This window comes from Babylonia areolata, chromosome 21 (assembly GCF_041734735.1).
Source record: "Babylonia areolata isolate BAREFJ2019XMU chromosome 21, ASM4173473v1, whole genome shotgun sequence".
Lineage (NCBI taxonomy): Eukaryota > Metazoa > Mollusca > Gastropoda > Neogastropoda > Buccinidae > Babylonia > Babylonia areolata.
The window spans coordinates 15,314,711-15,335,844 of record NC_134896.1 but is presented as its reverse complement, the minus strand read 5'-3'; the positions used below and the strand labels follow the sequence as shown (position 1 = coordinate 15,335,844).

The 21,134-nt window shown below is 45.0% G+C and overlaps 1 protein-coding gene across 2 annotated transcripts in view; it reads right to left on the bottom strand.

Moving 5' to 3' along the window:
• The window catches only part of LOC143296060 (adipocyte plasma membrane-associated protein-like), a 35,453-nt gene extending 14,673 nt beyond the window's left edge, over positions 1-20,780 (bottom strand). For both annotated transcript variants that reach the window (XM_076607811.1, XM_076607812.1), the window contains exons 1-5: positions 20,421-20,780; positions 6,114-6,229; positions 5,100-5,195; positions 2,960-3,079; positions 1,109-1,283 (exon numbers count right to left, since the gene is read on the bottom strand). In XM_076607811.1, the coding sequence (XP_076463926.1) occupies positions 1,109-1,283; positions 2,960-3,079; positions 5,100-5,195; positions 6,114-6,229; positions 20,421-20,545 (632 nt within the window). In that variant the 5' untranslated portion in view covers positions 20,546-20,780. The remainder of the gene's footprint in view (positions 1-1,108; positions 1,284-2,959; positions 3,080-5,099; positions 5,196-6,113; positions 6,230-20,420) is intronic.
• Positions 20,781-21,134: the final 354 nt, after the last annotated feature.

Below are 21,134 nucleotides of genomic sequence, written 5' to 3'. Positions count from 1 at the left end.
TACATGCAGGAAAAAATACCCCCAAAAAAAGGGTGGCGCTGTAGTGTAGCGACCCGCTCTCCCTGGGGAGAGCAGCCCGAATTTCACACAGAGAAATCTGTTGTGATAAAAAGAAACACAAATACAAAATAAACACATGCAGCCCTCTGGGCGAACAACTAGAAATTTATGGTGTTTTTATAAAGAGAGAGGGGATGGACAGACAGAGGGCAGAACAAAGGGACAGAGAGAGTAAGTCCCAGGGTTTGTGAGCAAAGTATTCTCAAAAAACGAGAAGGGGGGAGGGAGAGAGAGAGAGAGAGAAAGGAGAAAGTGAGAGGAGAGAGAGAGAGGAGGAGGAGGAGGAGAAGGAGGAGAAAGGAGAGAGATGGGGAGAGGGAGAGAAAGAGAAAGAAAGAGAGAGAAAGGGGGTAGTCCAAGGCAGTAGGTCCCAGGATTTGAAAACATGTTCACCGTTGCAATGCTACCTAATCTTTGTCATTGACTTTTCCGCAATGTAACCAACCTCGGCATCCCACAACTGGATCGTATATGTGTCATCATACCCCCCCACCCCCCGACCCCCGCGCCCACCCCCAGTGAAATGACAGCTTGGTCTGTCTACCAAATTTGACACTACCCAACACGATGTAGTCTCTTTTTTTTCTCTCTCGCTTTTGTTCTATTCCGTTGAAGGCAATCTGTCACAACCTTCTACTTGTCCCTTCACTGTCAACATTCTAAAGAAAAATTGTCAAACATGAAGCTAGTATGCAAATCACACAACGCTCTTCCTTTTCGGTAGGAATTGTCAGCTAAGCGCGTATGCATCTCTCTCTCTCTCTCTCTCTCTCTCTCTCTCTCTCTCTCTCTCTCTCCTTGTGTGTATTTGTGCGTGAATATATATATATATATATATATATATATATATATATATATATATATATATGTGTGTGTGTGTGTATGTGTGTGTGTATGTGTGTGTGTGTGTGTGTGTGTGCGTGCATGTTGTGTGCCTGTTGTGTGTGTGTATTTTGTGTGTGTTTTGTGTGTGTTTGTCTGGCTGTCTGTCTGTCTGTGTCTGTCTGTGTCTGTGTGTCCCCACATCCCCACCCACCCACTCACTCACCGTCCAGACTTGTCACCCTCCAGAATGATGTTCATGAACTTGTTTCGCGGGTACTTGGCGGAGGAGGAGGTGAAGAAGATGAGGCCGTTCTTGGTCACCGTCAGGTCGTTGAGGAACTCAAGTTTCCCCACCTCCTTCTCCACGTCCTTGGGCCACATCAGCCACGTGAAGTTACCTGGGGGAGACGGGAATTTGGCGCTGGTAATTGTAGAGATGGATTCATTTTCACATATTTAGATAACTGTTTCAAATGTCACCCCCGCCCCCTTACCCCCATTCACCAGGTTTCCCTCAACTTCACTATTCCTCTTCTTCCTCTTCTACACGATGATACTCAAATCTATACATTAATACTCTAACAAAATGTCTTCTATCACCGGTATGTGTGACGGAACATTAAACAAAATTCCTCCTCATTTTCACATAGGAATGTTAGTTATTTGTAATTGTATTTGTGTTTCTTTTTATCTCAACAGATTTCTCTGTGTGAACTTAGGGCTGCTCTCCCCAGGGAGAGCGCGTCGCTACAGTACAGCGCTACCCTTTTTTTTTTTTCCCCTGCGTGCAGTTGTTTTTGTTTTTTTCCTATCGAAGTGGATTTTTCTACAGAATTTTGCCAGGAACAACCCTTTTGTTGCCGTGGGTTCTTTTACGTGCGCTAAGTGCATGCTGCACACGGGACCGAATGACTACCGTCCAGACCACCACTCAAGGTCGAGTGGAGGGGGAGAAAATATCGGCGACTGAGCCGTGATTCGAACCAGTGCGCTCAGATTCTCTCGCTTTCTATGCGGACGCGTCACCTCGAGGCCATCACTCCACATCTCCAGTTAGGAGAGGAGGTGGGAATGGAATGGTGAGCTGGGCAAAACGGGGTAGATGGACGGGTGGGAAATCAAAAGTAAACATAATCTTTTGAAGTAAATAGAAATACGGTCAGTTAATGAAAAATTACTGAACAGATTTCCTAAAAGAGAAGTTGTCCATTTAACAAGAGAAAAAAAAATATCATGAACATTAAAAACGTTTTATGTTTCCAGTGTTTTCGTAATGACAGACTTTCGTGCAGGTACGGCTTCAGTAACTCACAGTCAAAAATTATATGGTTAACTTACACCTGATGCTAGAGTTAATTGATCTAATCAAATGAAATCGAAACATGTTTTGTTTGTTTGTTTTTTGTTTTGTTGTTGTTGTTATTGTTGTTGTCGTTTTGTTGTTATTGTTCTTGTTGTTGTTTTGTTGTTGTTGTTGTTTTGTTTGTCTGTTTTCTGCTGTTGTTTTGTTGTTTTTGTTTTTGTTGTTGTTTTGTTGGGGTTTTCCTTTTTGTTTGTTTTTTTGTTTGGAGTCTTTTTCTTATTTTTATCACTGTTCTTTTGTTTTTTTTAATTGACACAACATAACGCATACATAAATCCATATATCTATCCATACGCATGTGGTTATATCCATCCATTCCTAGATATGTGCGTATCCACACACACACACACACACACACACACACACACACGGCAACAGTGTTACTCGACAGTTGATGCAGTGTCGTAGATACTAATCCCACAGTTGTCTGCAGTGAACTACAACTCAGCAGATAACATATGACACGGCCGTAGATGACACGTGGCGAATTCTGACCCCATTTTCGTCTACAGTTAACGACACGTCAGCAGGTAATGGCTGACGTGTTCGTGGATATGAAGAACAAATAAAACTGCTCGCAGGAAAAAAAAAAAAAAAAATGGGCGGCGCTGTATTGTCATGTAGCGACGCGTTCTCCCTGGGTGGGGAGAGCAGCCCGAATTTCACACAGAGAAATCTGTTGTGACAAAAAAAGAGAAATACAGTACTCACCATGTGTGGGGTTGATCCTGAAGATGCCTTTATAAGGGTCCACTACCACCAGGTTTCTGTTGCTGTCCGCGCGAATACCAAGAGGGCGTCCGCATATCGCCTCGCTCGTCACCGTGCCACCTAGACAGACACAGCATGCATCAGTGAAATGAAACACCTGTGGAAAGAAAAGGTAGCATCGCAATTGAAATACATGTAGAAAGAAAGGTAGCAAAGGTAGCCTCGGGACTGAAATACATGGAGACAGAAAGGTAGTACAGGTAGCCTCAGGACTGAAATACATGTAGAAAGAAAGGTAACAGAGGTAACCTCAGGACTCAATTACATGTAGAAAGAAAGGTAGTACAGGTAGCCTCGGGACTGAAATACATGGAGAAAGAAAGGTAGCACAAGTAGCCTCGGAACTGGAATACATGGAGAAATAAAGGTAGCACAGGTAGCCTCGCAACTGAAATATATGGAGAGAGAAAGGTGACACAGGTAGTCTTAGGACTGAAATACATGTAGAAAGAAAGGTAGCACAGGTAGCCTCGGGACTGAAATACATGTAGAAAGAAAGGTAGCACAGGTAGCCTCAGGACTGAAATACATGGAGAAAGAAAGGTAGCACAGGTAGCCTCAGGACTGAAATACATGGAGAAAGAAAGGTAGCACAGGTAGCCTCAGGACTGAAATACATGTAGAAAGAAAGGTAGCACAGGTAGCCTCAGGACTGAAATACATGGAGAAAGAAAGGTAGCACAGGTAGCCTCGGGACTGAAATACGTGTAGAAAGAAAGGTAGCACAGGTAGCCTTAGGACTGAAATACATGGAGAAAGAAAGGTAGTACAGGTAGCCTCGGGACTGAAATACGTGTAGAAAGAAAGGTAATACAGGTAGCCTCAGGACTGAAATACATGAAGAGAGAAAGGTAGCGCAGGTAGTATCAGGACTGAAATACATGTAGAAAGAAAGGCAGCCTCACATTAACTTTAAGTGACCAAATCGTGCGGCTTATTGTGGAAAACCAAATGTCAAATCAGCATGGAACACTTTCAATACGTTTGAAAACAGTCTGCTTTATTCCTGTAAGTGGTAGTGGGTAGGGGTGGTGCAATGTGGGTAAACCTTATCTCACTGACTAATATCGCTTATTTGCACGACAAACACTGAGTATTTTCTATCAACATTCTTAAAATGGGTACTTATCGTATTCGTAAGCGAGGAGACGTAACAGATGTAAATGTTGCTAACAGAAACCACCATATTTTGCGACTCAAATATGACTCCTGGCAGAAGAGTATTTCATGGGGCTGGAGAAATAACTCGAACAGTACGACTCCCAGAAGGGTACAAATTTCACTTTGATGTAATGAAATAATTTCAAAATAGATTCGCGCAGGTCTATGTGTAAAAAGAAATGTCGAAAAGAATAATACGTAAGTGATAAAATATTTTTTAAACCGGACTATTTAACGTTATTTGGGTGAAGATTGTATAGTTGACCTGTACAATCTTTAATTGCGAAAGAATGGATGAACATATTTCATTTATATGTGTTTGTGTTGTTGAGGTGGGTTTGTTTGTTTTTTTTGGGGGGAGGGGGGGGTTGTTTTGTTTTTTTTTGTTTTTTTGTGTGTTTTTTTTGGGGGGGGGTGTTTGTTTGTTTGGTTGGTTGGTTAGTTGGTTTTCTGTTGTTGTTGTTGTTGTTTTTGTTTTGTTTTTTTGCTTGTTTGATTGTTTGTTTTTGTTTTGTTTTTTTTTAAGTAGAAACTATCTTACTGAAAAAGAAAATACATTATATGTGGTGATTTCTTTTATATAGATATGATTTATGAGGGTTTGCAATTGAGCTTGTCTTAGTTCGTTGGCCGGGGCGCGAGAGGGAACCCTCGTTTGAAGGGTTGTAACTCCAGTTTTTTTCCCCTTGGGAACATGGAGTAAACAAAAAAAATTTAAATACATATATATATATATATATAACGGGAAAAAAAGGGAAAAAAAGAAGAAAAAGCTGAACGAACACTGAAGAACATCATGTGACTATACATCATTCCTTGGGGTGTACAGGGGGTGGGGTGGGTGCATGGTAGGCCCCTCGGCCTTGCGAACTAACAGGTATACATACCACTGTCGTACACTTCTACGAAAACCACCCACCACACGCGCTATGGGCCAGTTTCAGGATTAGGCGTATTGTCCCCTGGGGAGAGATCTCCACAACTCGCCCGTCACTCAGACCCGTATAGATGTACCCTGGAAAGAGAGAGAGGGGAACAAAATCCATCATCATGGTAAAAAAAAAAAAATCAGACGTTTTTCCTTTAACCCTTGCTGCTGACGGGGGGGGGGGGGGGGAGCGGGGGGGGGGGACACGTTCGTCAGTGAAGGGCTGTTGCACGCACACATACACATGCACACACACAAATGCACACACACACACACACACACACAGGGACAGACATTTATTTCGCCAATGTTTCAACACAAAGAAACGGGAAATTGTTACGGTGTTGTTCCTTCACCCTTCCTTAAACACAACTGTGAATTTTTCAAGTCACACAGCTGCTAACATCGCACAAGGACACTCCCAAGCAAATGTACACGCTCCATTCAGACAAGCACGTTCAATTTCATGTGCACGCGCGCGCGCACACACACACACACACACACACACACACACACACACACACACACACACATACACACAGAACAGACAGAGACAGAGAGCGAATAAGAGAGCAGGAGCGAGCGAGAGAGAGAGAAACAGAGACAGTCAGACAGCAATGAAAATGAAGTGGGGGCGGTGGGGGAGGTGAGGGGGTGGGGGGGTAAGGGCTACACAGATGGAGACAACAACCATGTTGCTTTTTTAGTTATAGCCCAGCCGATAATGCAAAGCAGCCGTTTCAGGGCTGAATGCCTGTCAGGTTCTTGAAATCAATGGAAGAGAACAGAAAATAAAGTGTGAAATAATCAAAGGTCGATTACAAAAAAATAATAATAATAATTATATATATAAAATTTTAAAAAAAACATCGTTAGAAAGACCAACTCCTCGACACGTCCAAGTAAAATCTAAATCAAGCGACAGATACAGATAGACACGCACATAGAGACAGACAGACAGACAGATAGAAGCCGTCAATCATCCCTCCCATCAAAGTGACGTACTGTTGACGACCACCATGGACTCAGGCCCGGATACCAGGCCCATCATGTACTTGCGGGCCTTGGACAGCCATGAGTTGGGAGCCAAGGGACCGACCAGAGCGGGTGGCGGCGGAAGACTGCAACCACAGCACGGGGTGACATTCACAACGACATGAAAGAATATTGAGCCTAGGAAGAGTACATTCTTCTTCTTCTTCTTCTTCTTCTTCTCCTCCTCCTCCTCCTCCTTCTTCTTCTTCTTCTTCTTTCAGTTACACGACCAACAACGACTTGTCGATGACTCTGTCGTGGTCCATGACTGCTAGGTAATTTTCGTGTTTCCATAACCCACCGAACGCTGACATGGGTTACAGGATCTTTAACGTGCGTATTTGATCTTCTTGCGTGCGTATACACACGAAGGGGGTTCAGTTGATAAACATTGACGTGAATTGTATACACCCCCCGAAAACGGAGTGTGGCTGCCTACATGGCGGGGTAAAAATGGTCATACACGTAACAGGCCACTCGTGCACATACGAGTGAACGTGGGAGTTGCAACCGACGAACGAAGAAGAAGAAGAATTGTGTACCTTGTGTACGGTGACATTCAGTACCTTATGACTGTGGATACACGAGCATTTTCACCACTGTTGTAAGCACAATCGAACTTTTTATGTTGTTTTCCTTAGCTCTGTAATCTGCTTCTCCTTCTTCTCTGTTAGTGGGCTGTGACTGCACTGCACGTTCCCTCGAATATACACGAGAGGGCTTTCACGTGTATGACCGTTTTTACCCCACCATGTAAGCAGTTATACTTCGGTTGTTGTTTTTTGTTTTGTTTTGTTTGTTTGTTTCTTGTTGTTGTTTTGGTGGGTGCGTGCTGGGTATGTTCTTATTTCCATAACCCACCGAACGCTAACATGGATCACAGGATCTTTAATGTGCATATTTGATCTTCTGCGAACGAATACACATGATGGAGTCTCCCATCGGTCAGACGGATGAGTAGGCAGGCAGGCTTATCTGTCGGTGTGTGTCCTCATATGGGAGAAGAGGGAGATTCTGGATGCGCAGCACTTCCCACAGGTGTTGCAAGGGAAAACGTCTCCAGAAGTTGAGCCCTGCTTCCTTCGCTCCCGCTTCTCCTTAATGGCCAGCGTTCTCTTGTTTTCAAACGTCTTTATGCCACTAGAGCACAGCGAAAGCGGTCAAGGGCATCAGTTTCCCAGGAAGCGATGTCTATGTCACAGGTTTTGAGGTTTGTCTTCAAGGTGTCCTTGAAGCGCTTGCAGGGTCTTCCATGTTCGCGGTGGCCTTCCTTCAGCTGGCCATACAAAAGCATCTTCGGGATCCTGCTGTCTGTCATGCGGACAACGTGTCCTGTCTAGCGTAGCAGGCTTTCAATGCTAGACAGGCCGCTCCTCTCGAATACACACGAAGGGGGTTAAAGGCACTAGCAGGTCTGCACATCTGTTGACATGGGATATCGGAAACAAAATCCCCATCCTTTTCCCACCAGCCGCAGTGATCGGGATTGGAACCCAGAACCCTCAGACAGAAAGTCCAAAAGATTCCCACCCCCCCCCCAAACCACCCCAACCCCCACTCCCCACCCAGAGAGAGAGAGAGAGAGAGAGAGAGTTCTCACAACCAAGTTTTTGGGTTGTTGGTTTTTGGGGTGTGTTTTTTTTTTTTTTTTGTTTGTTTGTTTTCTTTTTTTTTCTTTTTTTTTTGTTTGTTTTGTTTTTCTTATCCATTGAATTAAGGTTTAAAAGTTCAAAGGCCTCATAGAACTTTTGCAGCCACCAGGTCAATGAATTCAAATCCACTGAGTCCAGGGTTCAGGCACAGGAGGTCGGGGCTCAATCCTCTACTCGCCGTTTTAACCCTCCCCTTCCGAAGTCAGGCAGGTACCTAATTGATACCTGGGTGAAGTGAGGAGATTCGGAGCAAAGTGACTTTTCCAAGAACACAGCACCATGCCGAAACGGGGCCTCGAACCGTGATGACTGGAGAGTGCTTGATCACACGTCCAGCGCCTACCCAAGTCTACCACGGTGCCTTCGTTGATTTCTTCGGTCCAGATATGATACAATAAGAACTGGTAATCCCGATTCCTAGTTATCTGGTTCCAGCTCAGTTCCAGAAAGTTCCGCAAAATCATTTCAATGTATCAGGTACATATAAAGAGAAGCATTCATCTAACCAAAACTCTATCAATGTTGAAATCTGCATTGTTATTTATAATGAAACATCAAGGTGTCCATGAATACTAACTTCAAGTAGTGAATTTTTTTTTTTTAAATAAGTTTTATCTGATGTTTCCAATTACAGGCGTTATAGTCTTCAGTTTATTCAGTTTCAGTTTCAGTTTCAGTAGCTCAAGGAGGCGTCACTGCGTTCGGACAAAACCATATACGCTACACCACATCTGCCAAGCAGATGCCTGACCAGCAGCGTAACCCAACGCGCTTAGTCAGGCCTTGAGAAAAAAACAAACAAAAAACAAACAAAAAAACGGGGGAATAAATAATAGATAAGCTTGCATAAATAAATAAATAAATAAATAATAATTATAATATAGAAAACGGTAGTAGTAATAATATTAGTAATATTAATAAAATGATAATAATAAAACATAAATAAATAAATAAGACAACAATGGTGATAAATAAGCGAATATTACCTTGACAAAAGGTAACCTTTAAAGATGAATTTGCTCTGAAGGCATTTTACCTCATTTACATGTGTGTGGGGGGGGGGGGGTGCATGGGGGTTATGTGTGTGTGTAGGCCTTTGGTCTAGCCTATATCTTCATCAAGAGGAATAGCAAATTAGTTCACTGGTTCACTTATCAGATTTAAAGATTCATGGGCTGCCCCCATCACACTCCACTCCCTCTCCTGCACACACACACACACACACACACACATCTGTGACTGAAATAATGTAAAGACGCACACACGTGCTCTAGTTTCTGCATACCATCTGGTCCCCAATACCCACAGCGTGACTGCGTGACGACGACCAAAAAATTAATGAAGTCACTATTCAGGCGTGACGTTCCCCCCGATCCCATTCAGGATGCAGAAAGGGGAGCATTTATTTTCCCTGTCACTCCTGTCACATTTTACTTGTCAAAACAATGTTGTGGTATAAAATGAAACATGACCACCTTGCAAGACAACGCCTCTCATGTTTGCTCGCTCGATTGTCTTATTACTGAAATTGGGGACAAAACGAAGCCGGAAAGCAAAACAAAACACAAGGAGCGACAGCGAAAACTAGCAATAACAATCACATGTCGGACAAACCAAGGAACGAAACGAACGAAATTTTATTTTTCCACGGTATTGAGATAAGCATACTGACAAGAATGTTTTTTTCCACCCAGCCCTGTGGTACAAAATCAAATAAATAAAGAAAAAAAAAGAACGCACAATAACAAATATAGAAAATTCATATCAGGAGAGGAAGAGATAGGGGCGGGGGGGGGGGAGGCGAGAGAGGAGAGAGTAAAGAATAAAAGATGAAACGAGAGAGAGAGAGAAGCGCGGAAGGGGGGTTGCACCAAAGGGCGAAACAAACATTGCGTTGTAAACAACTTGACAGCACATACGCAATATAAAATTACATCAAAAGGCGACACCCTCAAAACTGCGCGCCTGACAGGAAACGTAAGCTCGACAATGTCTTCCACACGTGCTGCATTCGCCGCATCCTGGACACCGTCTAGCAGAGCAAAGCTTCAAACAACACCGTCCAGAGGAGAGCTGGAATCCCCAGCATGTAACAGAGATGCATGCTCTGACTCGTCAGTGAACGGGAATAAACACTGGCCGGATCCCAAAGGATCTTTTTTTTTTCTTTCTCTCTTTCTCTCTCTTTTTTTGTGGGGCCTCCATTCTCCTCTTTTTTTCTTTCATCTTTCTTTTTCTTCTTTCACAGACTCATATTTGCCTTTCATGCACCACTTTCGCCCACACACCTTAACTAATCACTTTCATTCTTTCCCCTATCGTCTGGGGCAGCAACTGCCCAGTGTGTCTTGAAGCATGCATTTTAAGAATATTCGATGTCTGTGTACATTAGCCAGGGTTTTTTCGATGTTCTAGTGTTATGATGTAATCCCAAAGGATCTACTTTACGGAGAACTGGTAGGGCCTACAGGGAAAACCTCCAACCGGAAAATACTAACTGTGCCATGAAGACACCTGCACAGAGAGGGTCTCAGGACATGAACGTCGACCTGCTGTTGTCTCGTTCGTCATTTATCAGATGGATTCCCCGGTCTCCTCGACGAAGGCGGTAGTACGTCGCAGGTCCTCCAGTCCTCCGGGCCGCTGGGATTGGGTCGGGCCAGGTTTTCTCTCGGAGTGCTTGATGGAGCGGGCAGGACTGCAGCAGATGTTCTGTTGTCTGGCTGCCTGTTCTGCAGGGGCACTGCTTTGTGTCGCCGATACGGAGTTTAGTGTATAAACGTCGACCTGATTACCTGTGAAGCTGAAGCCTCGGAACAGCCAGCTTGAAGGAGGACGGTGCAGAAAGGCCTCTCCATGTTCGAAGAGACGCCTCCCCAGCGTTCCGAGGCAAAGAGACTGAGGCTCTCAGAAAGACCCACAACGACACGGACCAGACTGGGGTTCTCAGAAAGGCCCACAACGACACGGACCAGACTGGGGTTCTCAGAAAGGCCCACAACGACACGGACCAGACTGAGGCTCTCAGAAAGACCCACAACGACACGGACCAGACTGGGGTTCTCAGAAAGGCCCACAACGACACGGACCAGACTGGGGTTCTCAGAAAGGCCCACAACGACACGGACCACACTGGGGTTCTCAGAAAGGCCCACAACGACACGGACCACACTGGGGTTCTCAGAAAGGCCCACAACGACACGGACCACACTGGGGTTCTCAGAAAGGCCCACAACGACACGGACCACACTGGGGTTCTCAGAAAGGCCCACAACGACACGGACCAGACTGGGGTTCTCAGAAAGGCCCACAACGACACGGACGAGACTGGGGTTCTTACAAAGGCCCATAACGACACGGACCAGACTGGGGTTCTCAGAAAGGCCCATAACGACACGGACCAGACTGGGGTTCTCAGAAAGGCCCACAACGACACGGACCACACTGGGGTTCTCAGAAAGGCCCACAACGACACGGACCAGAAAGGCCCACAACGATACAGACCACACTGGGGTTCTCAGAAAGGCCCACAACGACACGGACCAGACTGGGGTTCTCAGAAAAGCCCACAACGACACGGACCACACTGGGGTTCTCAGAAAGGCCCACAACGACACGGACCACACTGGGGTTCTCAGAAAGGCCCACAACGACACGGACCAGACTGGGGTTCTCAGAAAGGCCCACAACGACACGGACGAGACTGGGGTTCTTACAAAGGCCCATAACGACACGGACCAGACTGGGGTTCTCAGAAAGGCCCATAACGACACGGACCAGACTGGGGTTCTCAGAAAGGCCCACAACGACACGGACCACACTGGGGTTCTCAGAAAGGCCCACAACGACACGGACCAGAAAGGCCCACAACGATACAGACCACACTGGGGTTCTCAGAAAGGCCCACAACGACACGGACCACACTGGGGTTCTCAGAAAGGCCCACAACGACACGGACCACACTGGGGTTCTCAGAAAGGCCCACAACGACACGGACCAGACTGGGGTTCTCAGAAAGGCCCACAACGACACGGACCAGACTGGGGTTCTCAGAAAGGCCCACAACGACACGGACTAGACTGGGGTTCTCAGAAAGGCCCACAACGACACGGACCAGCGTCGTCAAGACTTCACCTGTGCGCAATGTGGGATGGATTGTCACTTCTGTTTTCACCTGTCTAGCCACACCCCGACTCTGTACATCAATCACCACTCTATTGTCGATGGATACCTATCTCAATCAACAATACCTTAAAAACAGATTATAAAACCCACACATAAAATATAAGGGGGGGAGGGAGCCGGGGGACGGGGGGGGGGGGGGGGTTCAAAGAAAAGAAAAAATAGCTCGTGGTGTTTCGGAGATAACGGGTCGACCTCACGTGCAAATTATGCACCCCCGAGCAGAGGCGTCGCCAACGTTACGTCATATTCGCAAGCTTCAAAGCGGTTGTATGTCACCTGGTAACATGTCACGCGTCACACTTGTCACGGGGCTATAGCAATCGTGACAAGACGTGACCATTCAGTGTGTGTGTGTGTGTGTGTGTGTTACACGCGCGCACGCTCTCATTTCTTCGTGTGTTTTTTCCTCCGCGAGTACTTCGCTCGCTTTTGCAGTTTGCTTTTTTCTTTTCTTTGTGTGAGTGTGTGTGTGTGCGCGCGCGCGCGTGTGTGTGTGTGTGTAAGAGAGAGAGAGAGAGAGAGAGAGAGAGGCCTGCACCTGCGTCTGTATATAATTATGTTGGTCGTTTGTTTTGTTTTGTTTTTCTCTGCATTTTGTCTGCAGTTTTACATGTTATTGTGACGCATTTATTCTCTTTGTCAGTATTAGGTTTCAAGTAGTATCCCCTTCTCCACATATTTTTCTACTTAGCGCGCACACACACACACACACACACACACACACACACACACACACACGCACGCACGTGCACACACACACGCGCGCACATTAAATAAACTTCATTCAACTGAAGTGCAGCGGAGTACATGCAACAGTACAACACAAGACCATGGGGTGTCAGATCGTAGCTTGTTTCTTTTTTTAATGTCGTTTAAAGCGCTAATTTATGGGCTGCAGGTTCCGTCTGTGTCACGTGAGATGGGAGAGGTGAAAGGCAAAGAAGCCCCAAAGACTGTCTGTAGACAGAGAGAGATTTTTTTTTTCCTCCCGCTACGCAACAGTATCAACATATGTTCTTTTCTCACGACCATCCCACAAAACAAGATGTGCTTCTCATAAAGAAACACACACACACACACACACACACACACACACACACACAAACACAAAACAAAAATAAAGAACAGATTCATCGACTGTGGTGAATTCACGCCAATAACCTAGGCTCGTTTAGTGTATGTATCATAGTCAGTCGTGTCCGACTATGACCATCAGAACAGCAAAGGAAGCATCTGCTGTTCTAACTATCTGGGCTAGAATTTAATTACAGTGGAGAGGGTCTTGCCCAAGTTTCATCCCCACTCTCGAGGCCATGAGGGTGTTTTGGACTGTCGGTGTTGGGATGGTTCCTCAAAGCCAACTAGCCCCTAAGGCTGCAGCACTAACTGAGAGCCAGTGCAATCTCACTCATAGTCCTTCACAAAAGACTCAGCTGTAAATGCAGAGGAGAAACTAATGATCATACAGCTTTCACTTTGCTGTAGGTCCAACTGTACGCTTTTTGTCAACCTGTGATATAAGCCAAGTAATGGGTCTGCTCCTTCAGTACTTGCTCTGCAAGTAAGCGACATGTTACTGGGTCGGGCAGGCTTCACAGGCAGAGATCAAGAAAGGCCAAATATCAATGTTCAATCAACAGGGATGTTCGCAGTCTTCTCTAGTGGGTGAGCTCATGGCGACTTAACAAAGGCACGCGTTGGACTGCTGAAAGGCTTTGTGGGCGGCAGCAGAACGAATTGTGTGTGACAAAAATGATGGACAGACAACATAGCAGAACGGACAGGGGGAAACCATCTGCAGAAAGCCAGCCTTTAACATACAAACCGACAAACATGGAAGAATCTGATGAACAGTTCTTCTGCGCGGCGCCCCAATGACTCTTCTTAGATAAGAAGGAGAAGAAGAAAGTGGGGAAGGGATAGGAAGGGGGTGGGGGGGGCGGAGGTGGAGCAGATATTATGAGCAATTTGGGAACAGGATTAATGAAGGAGGAAGGGAACGGGGTGGTTTAATTTTTTTTTAAAGGCCTCGAAACCATGACACAAGAAAAACAGCATTTCACACGCGCAATGTCTGCCACAGGCATTTATTTATGAGAACCCGCTTGAGTCCCTGGAGAATATTACGCCCCTGGCGCCATGCTGAGGGCGCAAAGAACACGTGAGTTTGGTTTTCATCCTTGGTTGAGGTCCACCACCCTCTCCCCACCCCTCGTCTCTCTCTCTCTCTCTCTCTCTCTCTCTCTCTTGGGTGGGTCGCGGAGGGGGAGTTTGGGGGACGGGGTGGTGGTTATACAACCACAGCTGTGTCCTTCATTGTGCGATTTTCTTCTTCTCCTTCTTCTTCTTCGTCGTCGTCTTACTCTTCTTTAGCTCCAGCTGCCCCATTAAAATGTATTTCCTATGCTAGCGGCATGTTGTTATGTCACTATTTTGCCACACAATGGGCTGTTTCAGGCCCGTTCCTGATGCCTCAAACAAACCCTGTTGAAAAAAGAAGAAAAGAAAAAAAAAGGAAAACACGAAAAAAAACGAAAAAAAACCCACAAAAAACCTTTCATTCCTGCCGCTTACAGAGCCCTTATGTCTCTGAAGAAATCTCTGTGCTGGTGACATTTGCAGGGTATGATTTTTGTCGGGCTTTTTTTTTTTTCTTTTTTTTCTTTTTTTTTTCTTCTTTTTTTTTTTTTTTTTCACTTGAATATTTTTCGTCGTTGCTCAGACAACCGAACGGGACATTCCGGGGCTTTTACTGGAGTAGTTCTGCTCAGACAGACAGACAGACATTAAAAGGTTAAAAGTATCAAAGCCTTTTATAGCTATAAGGTCAGTGACTTCGTATTCACTGTGTACTCAGCACAATGGATAGTCCAAGGTCTGTTCGCCACGTGGAGTTTTATGCTAGGGATATTTTAATACTTATGCAATCCTGTTTTAGTGCAGTTGATATGTTTAATGTGGCTGGGCGGGCGAGCGCGCGTGCATCTGTGTGTGTGTGTGTGTGTGTGTGTGTGTGTGTGTGTGTGTGTGTGTTCGTGCATGCGAATGTGTGTGCGCGCACGCGCGCGTGTGTCAGTGTGTGTTTATGAAATGTGTGTTTTATGGAATGTATTTCATTTTAATCTAAGCATTATTTACTAGATATTTTTCATTGTTTGGTGGATTATGCTTTTTGATTCGTTCTGTGAACGCATTGGATTGAGCTGTTGTGATGGGGTTTTTTATGTTATGTTTATATCTAGTTCGATGATGTAAGGCGCTTTGAGCAGCATTGGTATTGGTGTGGAGTGATGGCCTAGAGGTAACGCGTCCGCCTAGGAAGCGATTCGAATCACGGCTCAGCCGGCGATATTTTCTCCCCTTCCACTAGACCTTGAGTGGTGGTCTGGACGCTAGTCAATCGGATGAGACGATAAACCGAGGTCCCGTGTACAGCATGCACTTAGCGCACGTAAAAGAACCCACGGCAACAAAAGGGTTGCTCCTGGCAAAATTCTGTAGAAAAATCCACTTGGATAGGAAAAACAAATAAAACTGCACGCAAGAAAAAATATTTTAAAAAGTGGGTGGCGCTGTAGTGTCGCGACGCGCTCTCCCTGGGGAGAGCAGCCCGAATTTCACACAGAGAAATCTGTTGTGATAAAAAGAAATACAAATGAAAAAAAAAAATACAAATGATATCGCGCCATAGAAAAGTTATGAATTATAACTATAATAATAATGATGATGATGATGATGATGATGATTATGATTATCGTTATCATCATCATCATTATTATTACTAATATTATTATTATTATTGCTCGACATATGAAAGCAAGGTCTAACTCTCTCCCTGCGCCGCTTTTTTTTTTTTTAACCTTCCGCGACCGCAGTCCGGTGGATACACTGATCAATTCTCACATGAGTGGAGTGGGGAAAATCGGAGTGAAGTACCTATTCCCACAGACACAACACCAAGCCGAAACAGGGCCTGGAACTCTGATCACTGGTGAACGCTGGATCGGAAGTCCAACGCTTTTAGAACCAGTTCTGCCACAATGCCCCATTTTAAAAGACTGATCGATGGATGTGCTCACATTTTGGTTGTTCCCAAACATAGGATATAAAGACTGATTATTTATCAAGTACTACTCCCTTCGGTTTATAAATGTCTTCCACCCCCCTTCCCCGCCCCTGCCCCCCACCCCCACACCCCCTCCCCCCCTCCTTTTTTTCGTTTTATTCTTTTTTCTTATTCAATATCGACCCCCACTACATTTTTCTGTGGTGTCTCTTGGTCATGAACTGTAGGAGTTGGTAGGCTGCTATTACCGAGACATCTGAAGAGTCCACAGGGGACAAAACTCCATTCAGGCCAAATGGAACTCTTCGCCAGAGAGAATTCAAACAGCCTCCAGTTGCTGTTTTGATCGGTTGAATCCTCAACCCCACCAAATCTCTTTCTCTCCCACACTTGTAAGTTCGCTCGCAAGTGCGCGCGTCATATGCACGATGTGCTCGATTACATGAGCGTGTACGTGCTTGCGACTGTATACGCGACAGTATACGCGCACATTGACACATGCATCAGAAGCGTGAGCTGAGGCCAGCCAACTGCAGACAATTCAGATGGAGGTATGTACACTATGCAGAGACAGGAGGGGGAACATGAGGCGGAAATTAACATGCGCATAAAATAGAATGCATATAATACGGCAGGTGCAGGGAGGTGTCGCACAAAGAATGACACACACAGGCCTGCATACGTTTCGTGTTGACACGATGCTGATTTGCAATTCCACTGCTCTGATTCCAGTTTGCACGGTCTCTCTCTCTCTCTCTCTCTCTCTCTCTCTCTCTCTCCTTTTTTATGAATCGGATGACTGTGTTATGACTTTTTAAGTTACTATTTCATATGTTTCTACTTCATTTTACGTGTTTGTTTGATTCATCTTAAGTGTGGTACTTGTAAAGCGCATAGAGCTTGCTTAATTCTGTTTGCATTATACCGCCAAATTAAAGCAAATGATAATCATCATCATCATCATCTTAGCATTACTATGATAATTATTGCTATCATTATTATTTTGTTGTTGTTGTTGTTGTTGTTGTTGTTGTTGTTGTTGTTGTTGTTGTTGTTGTTGTTGTTGTTGTTGTTGTTGTTGCTGCTGCTGCTGCTGCTGCTGCTGCTCTTATTGTTATTATTGATGTTGCTGTTGTTTCTTCATTTCTGTGACTGACGCCGTTACTTTTGCCGTCAGTTCTTTGATATGTTTTGAATTTATCTGTGTTGACTGATTTTGAATCTACAGTAAATCACCAGTTAACATAAACGAACTAACTGATTCAGTTAGTGTACCGTTACTTGGTATCTTTTTTTTTCTCATTTTACATTATTGTTTTACACAAACCTATGGCTGGCAGACTCTCAAGACCTGACCAGCGCGTTTGGTTTATTCGAAAATCAGACATTACGAATCAAAGTATACTGTATCCCAGCTCAAGATAGGCACCATGGCCGAGTGGTTGAAGCGTCGGACTTTCAATCTGAGGGTCCCCCGGGGTTCAAATCTCGGTACCAGCGCCCGGTGGATCGAGGATGGAGATTTTTTTTCCGATCTACCAGGTCAACATATGTGCAGACCTGTTAGTACCTTAATCCCCTTCGTATGTATACGCACGCAGAAGATAAATACGCACGTTGAAGATCCTGCAATTCATGTCAGTGTTCGGTGGGTTATGGAAACAAGAACATACCCAGCATGCACACCCCCGAAAACGGAGTGTGATTGGCTACATGGTGGGGGTAAAAGAACAAGACGATCTTACACGTAAAATGTTACATGTCTGTCTTAGTGTGTATGTGTGTGTGCCTGAAATCTGATTGAATGACACAGGAAATGAATGATAAGCGCCCAATGGCAGCCGTAAGTCGGCTCTAGCCAGGTAGGCAGCCTGTTGTGCAAACGACCCCGAGTTTGTAAAGCGCTTAGAACTTGGTCTCCGACCGAGGAGAGGCGATGTATAAGTATCCATTTTATTCATCATTCATTCAAGACCATATTGAAATGTGTCCTTGGTGGGACTGGGCCTCTTCATTATTAAAGGGAGATTTGGAACAACGTGTGTTTATTCGTTCTCAGTCAAAGCCAGTTCATCAGGTCCCTTCCCATTAGGAGCCAGTTCCAATAGGTCCCGTTACCAATAGAGCTCTGTTCCCCCAGAGCCCTGTACATTTTCATGACGAGCGGGAGAGATACATGGTTAGTCAGCCACCTTCCCCCCAACAACCACTTATCCTAATTTAAGCCCAAATTCGAACTTCTTTTATAAGATGGAAGAGGGTGTGGAATCGATTGCCTGGTCGTCAGTATTCGCCCCCCTCCACTACACCTTGAGTGATGGGCTGGACGCTAGTCATTCGGATTATCGCCATCGGATGAGACGATAAACTGAGGTCCCGTGCGCAGCATCCACTTAGCGTATGTAAAGTACTCTCGGCAAAGTACTCGCGGCAACAAAAGGGTTCTCCTTGGCAAATTCTAGGGGGAGGGGTAGAGGGGGGGGGGGGGGGAGGGGAGGGGTGCACTGAAATGTGCATGTGTATATGAACGTGACTGAAGCCGGACTCAGGATACAGTGAATGAATGATGAGCGCCTGACTAATTCCACCTTTCAGTCGACCCTGCCCAGCGAGACAGCCTGTTGTGCAAATGACTCCGTGTTTGTATAGCGCTTTGAGTTTGTTCTCTGACAGATGACAAGTGCTAAAAAAAAAATTTTTTTAATTAAAAAAAAAGAAAAGTACCAGTAAAATTGATATCAGTATTAACAGTCGACGTGGGTGACTGGTACCAAACATAGCGCTTCCGACAGGACCCCGAACGACTGGGTTTAAAGGTCAAAGGTCCCATAGCCTTTTACGGCCCTCGGGAAAGTGAATTCACATCCACTGTGTCTAGGACTCGGCATAGGAAGGCGGGGCCCAGTTCTCTCCTTCCACTGTTTTCACCTTCCTCTCACTTCCCCAACCGAAGTCAGGTACTCATTCACACCTGGATGAGGTGAAGAAAAACGGAGTAAATCATCTTTTTTCCCAAGGACACAACACCGTGCCGAAATGGGGCCTCAAACCCTGATCACTGGTGAAAAGTGGATCCAGTACAACGCCCAACCGAATCTGCCGCTGCGTCCCTGCCGAATGACTAAATCAAACTGAATTATGGTGCTTTGAGCCTCGCAGACCACTAAGGCCACCTCAAGGCTGTCGTCACGTTTGCACCAAGGGTTAAAAAAACAAACAAACAAACAAAACTGCTTCAAGCTTTCCACTCAAAGTTTAAAACCCTTCCAGAGTTTAAAACCTTCAAATCCGATTAAAAATATTCACTTCTTTCAAGAAGTCCAGAATGAATGAATCAATCAATCACTCAATATCACCATGATGAATGAATGAATGAATGAATGCACGCGACTCACACAGCGTCAACATCACCATGAATGAATGAGTGAATGAATGAATGAATGAATGCACGCGACACACACAGCGTCAACATCACCATGAATAAATGAGTGAATGAATGAAGGAATGAATGCACGCGACACACACAGCGTCAACATCACCATGAATGAATGAATGAATGCACGCGACACACACAGCGTCAACATCACCATGAATGAATGAATGAATGAATGCACGCGACACACACAGCGTCAACATCACCATGAATAAATGAGTGAATGAATGAAGGAATGAATGCACGCGACACACACAGCGTCAACATCTACAAAACAAACATCAAATCATTTTTGGAACAAATCAAATCAGGTTATTCATTGATTTGATCCGCTGACCACTAAGATTTAATTTCGGGGCTGTCATCACCATTTAACAACATTTTCATCATCAACCTCGTCACAATCATCATCATCATCATTAACAACAACAACAACAACAGCAACTTTGGAACATATCTCGTCTATCTCCTTTACTGCATATTGATTTTTTTTTTTAATATCAAACTTGCCATTTAACAATTTATAATTATTTTATGGAAGCATTTCTTATTCTGACATAATGTTTTCTATTATTCATGTTATATCACAAAATGCGGTGTGTTTGTGTGTGTGTGTGTGTGTGTAGGGTAAGGGGTATTAGGGGGGGGGTGAGAGAGAGAGAGCGTGTGTGTGTGTGTGTGTGTGTGTGTGTGAAATGCACCCTCTGTGCTGTATCACTTGCTTGTATTGCTTGCTTGTATGTATTTAACTTTATACTTTGCTCTTTATCCTTTGTCCAGCCTTTGTCATGTTGTGAGCGTGCTGGACTTGGCTGTGGGCTGAGATATTGTGTAGGGTATAAGTGATGAGCCTGTGGATTCACAATTAATTTCCAAATTGGTGAATAAAGATGTATTGTATTGTATGGTATGGTATTGTATTGTAACAAAGCGCAACTGACCTGAAGGGTTTCAGGTTGGTCTCCGGTAGATTAGGCATTTGGGAAAACACATCACCCTGGGCCGCCACTTCACCGACAAACACCATCAGCGCAACAACCACCGCTGTGACAATAGAGGCAACCATCTTGCAAGGCCCGGTCAGTCAGCCTGGTTCTTTCTTACACCCCTGCTTTTTGGGGTTTTTTGTTGTTGTTTTTTTTTCACCTCAAAACTGAGACAACTTCCCTGTAACTTTCTACCGAGAAAACGAAACCCCCCAAAATGCACAGAAAGCCAACCAACGACAAAATGACAACCGATGCCTCGATTGACTGCAAAGGCTGTGTCAGTACATTCAATACCTTTTTTATAAGAGGCCAGGTACATACAGAATGAGATGGATGGATGTCGTGTGTATTTTGAGCGCAGTGCGAGAGCCGTGTCGCCAAGTGAGGCAAGCCGGTGTAGTGTCCCAGATTGTCCCCCCGCAGCTGGAAACGTCCCCAGGGGACAAATTGACCGCTGGAAAAGTCCCCCCAGTGACTTTCTCACCGTTCATAATGTCCCCTGCGGACATTGTTAGCGGCCAAAATGTCCCCTTTCTTGGGTTTTAGCCTCGTTCTGAAATGTCCCCCTTACCCTGAAAATGTCCCCCTAAGTTTGCAACAACAAAAAAAGTGTGTGTGTCTGTGTGTGTGTGTGTGTGTGTGTGTGTAGTTGCAAGATTAGGTGTG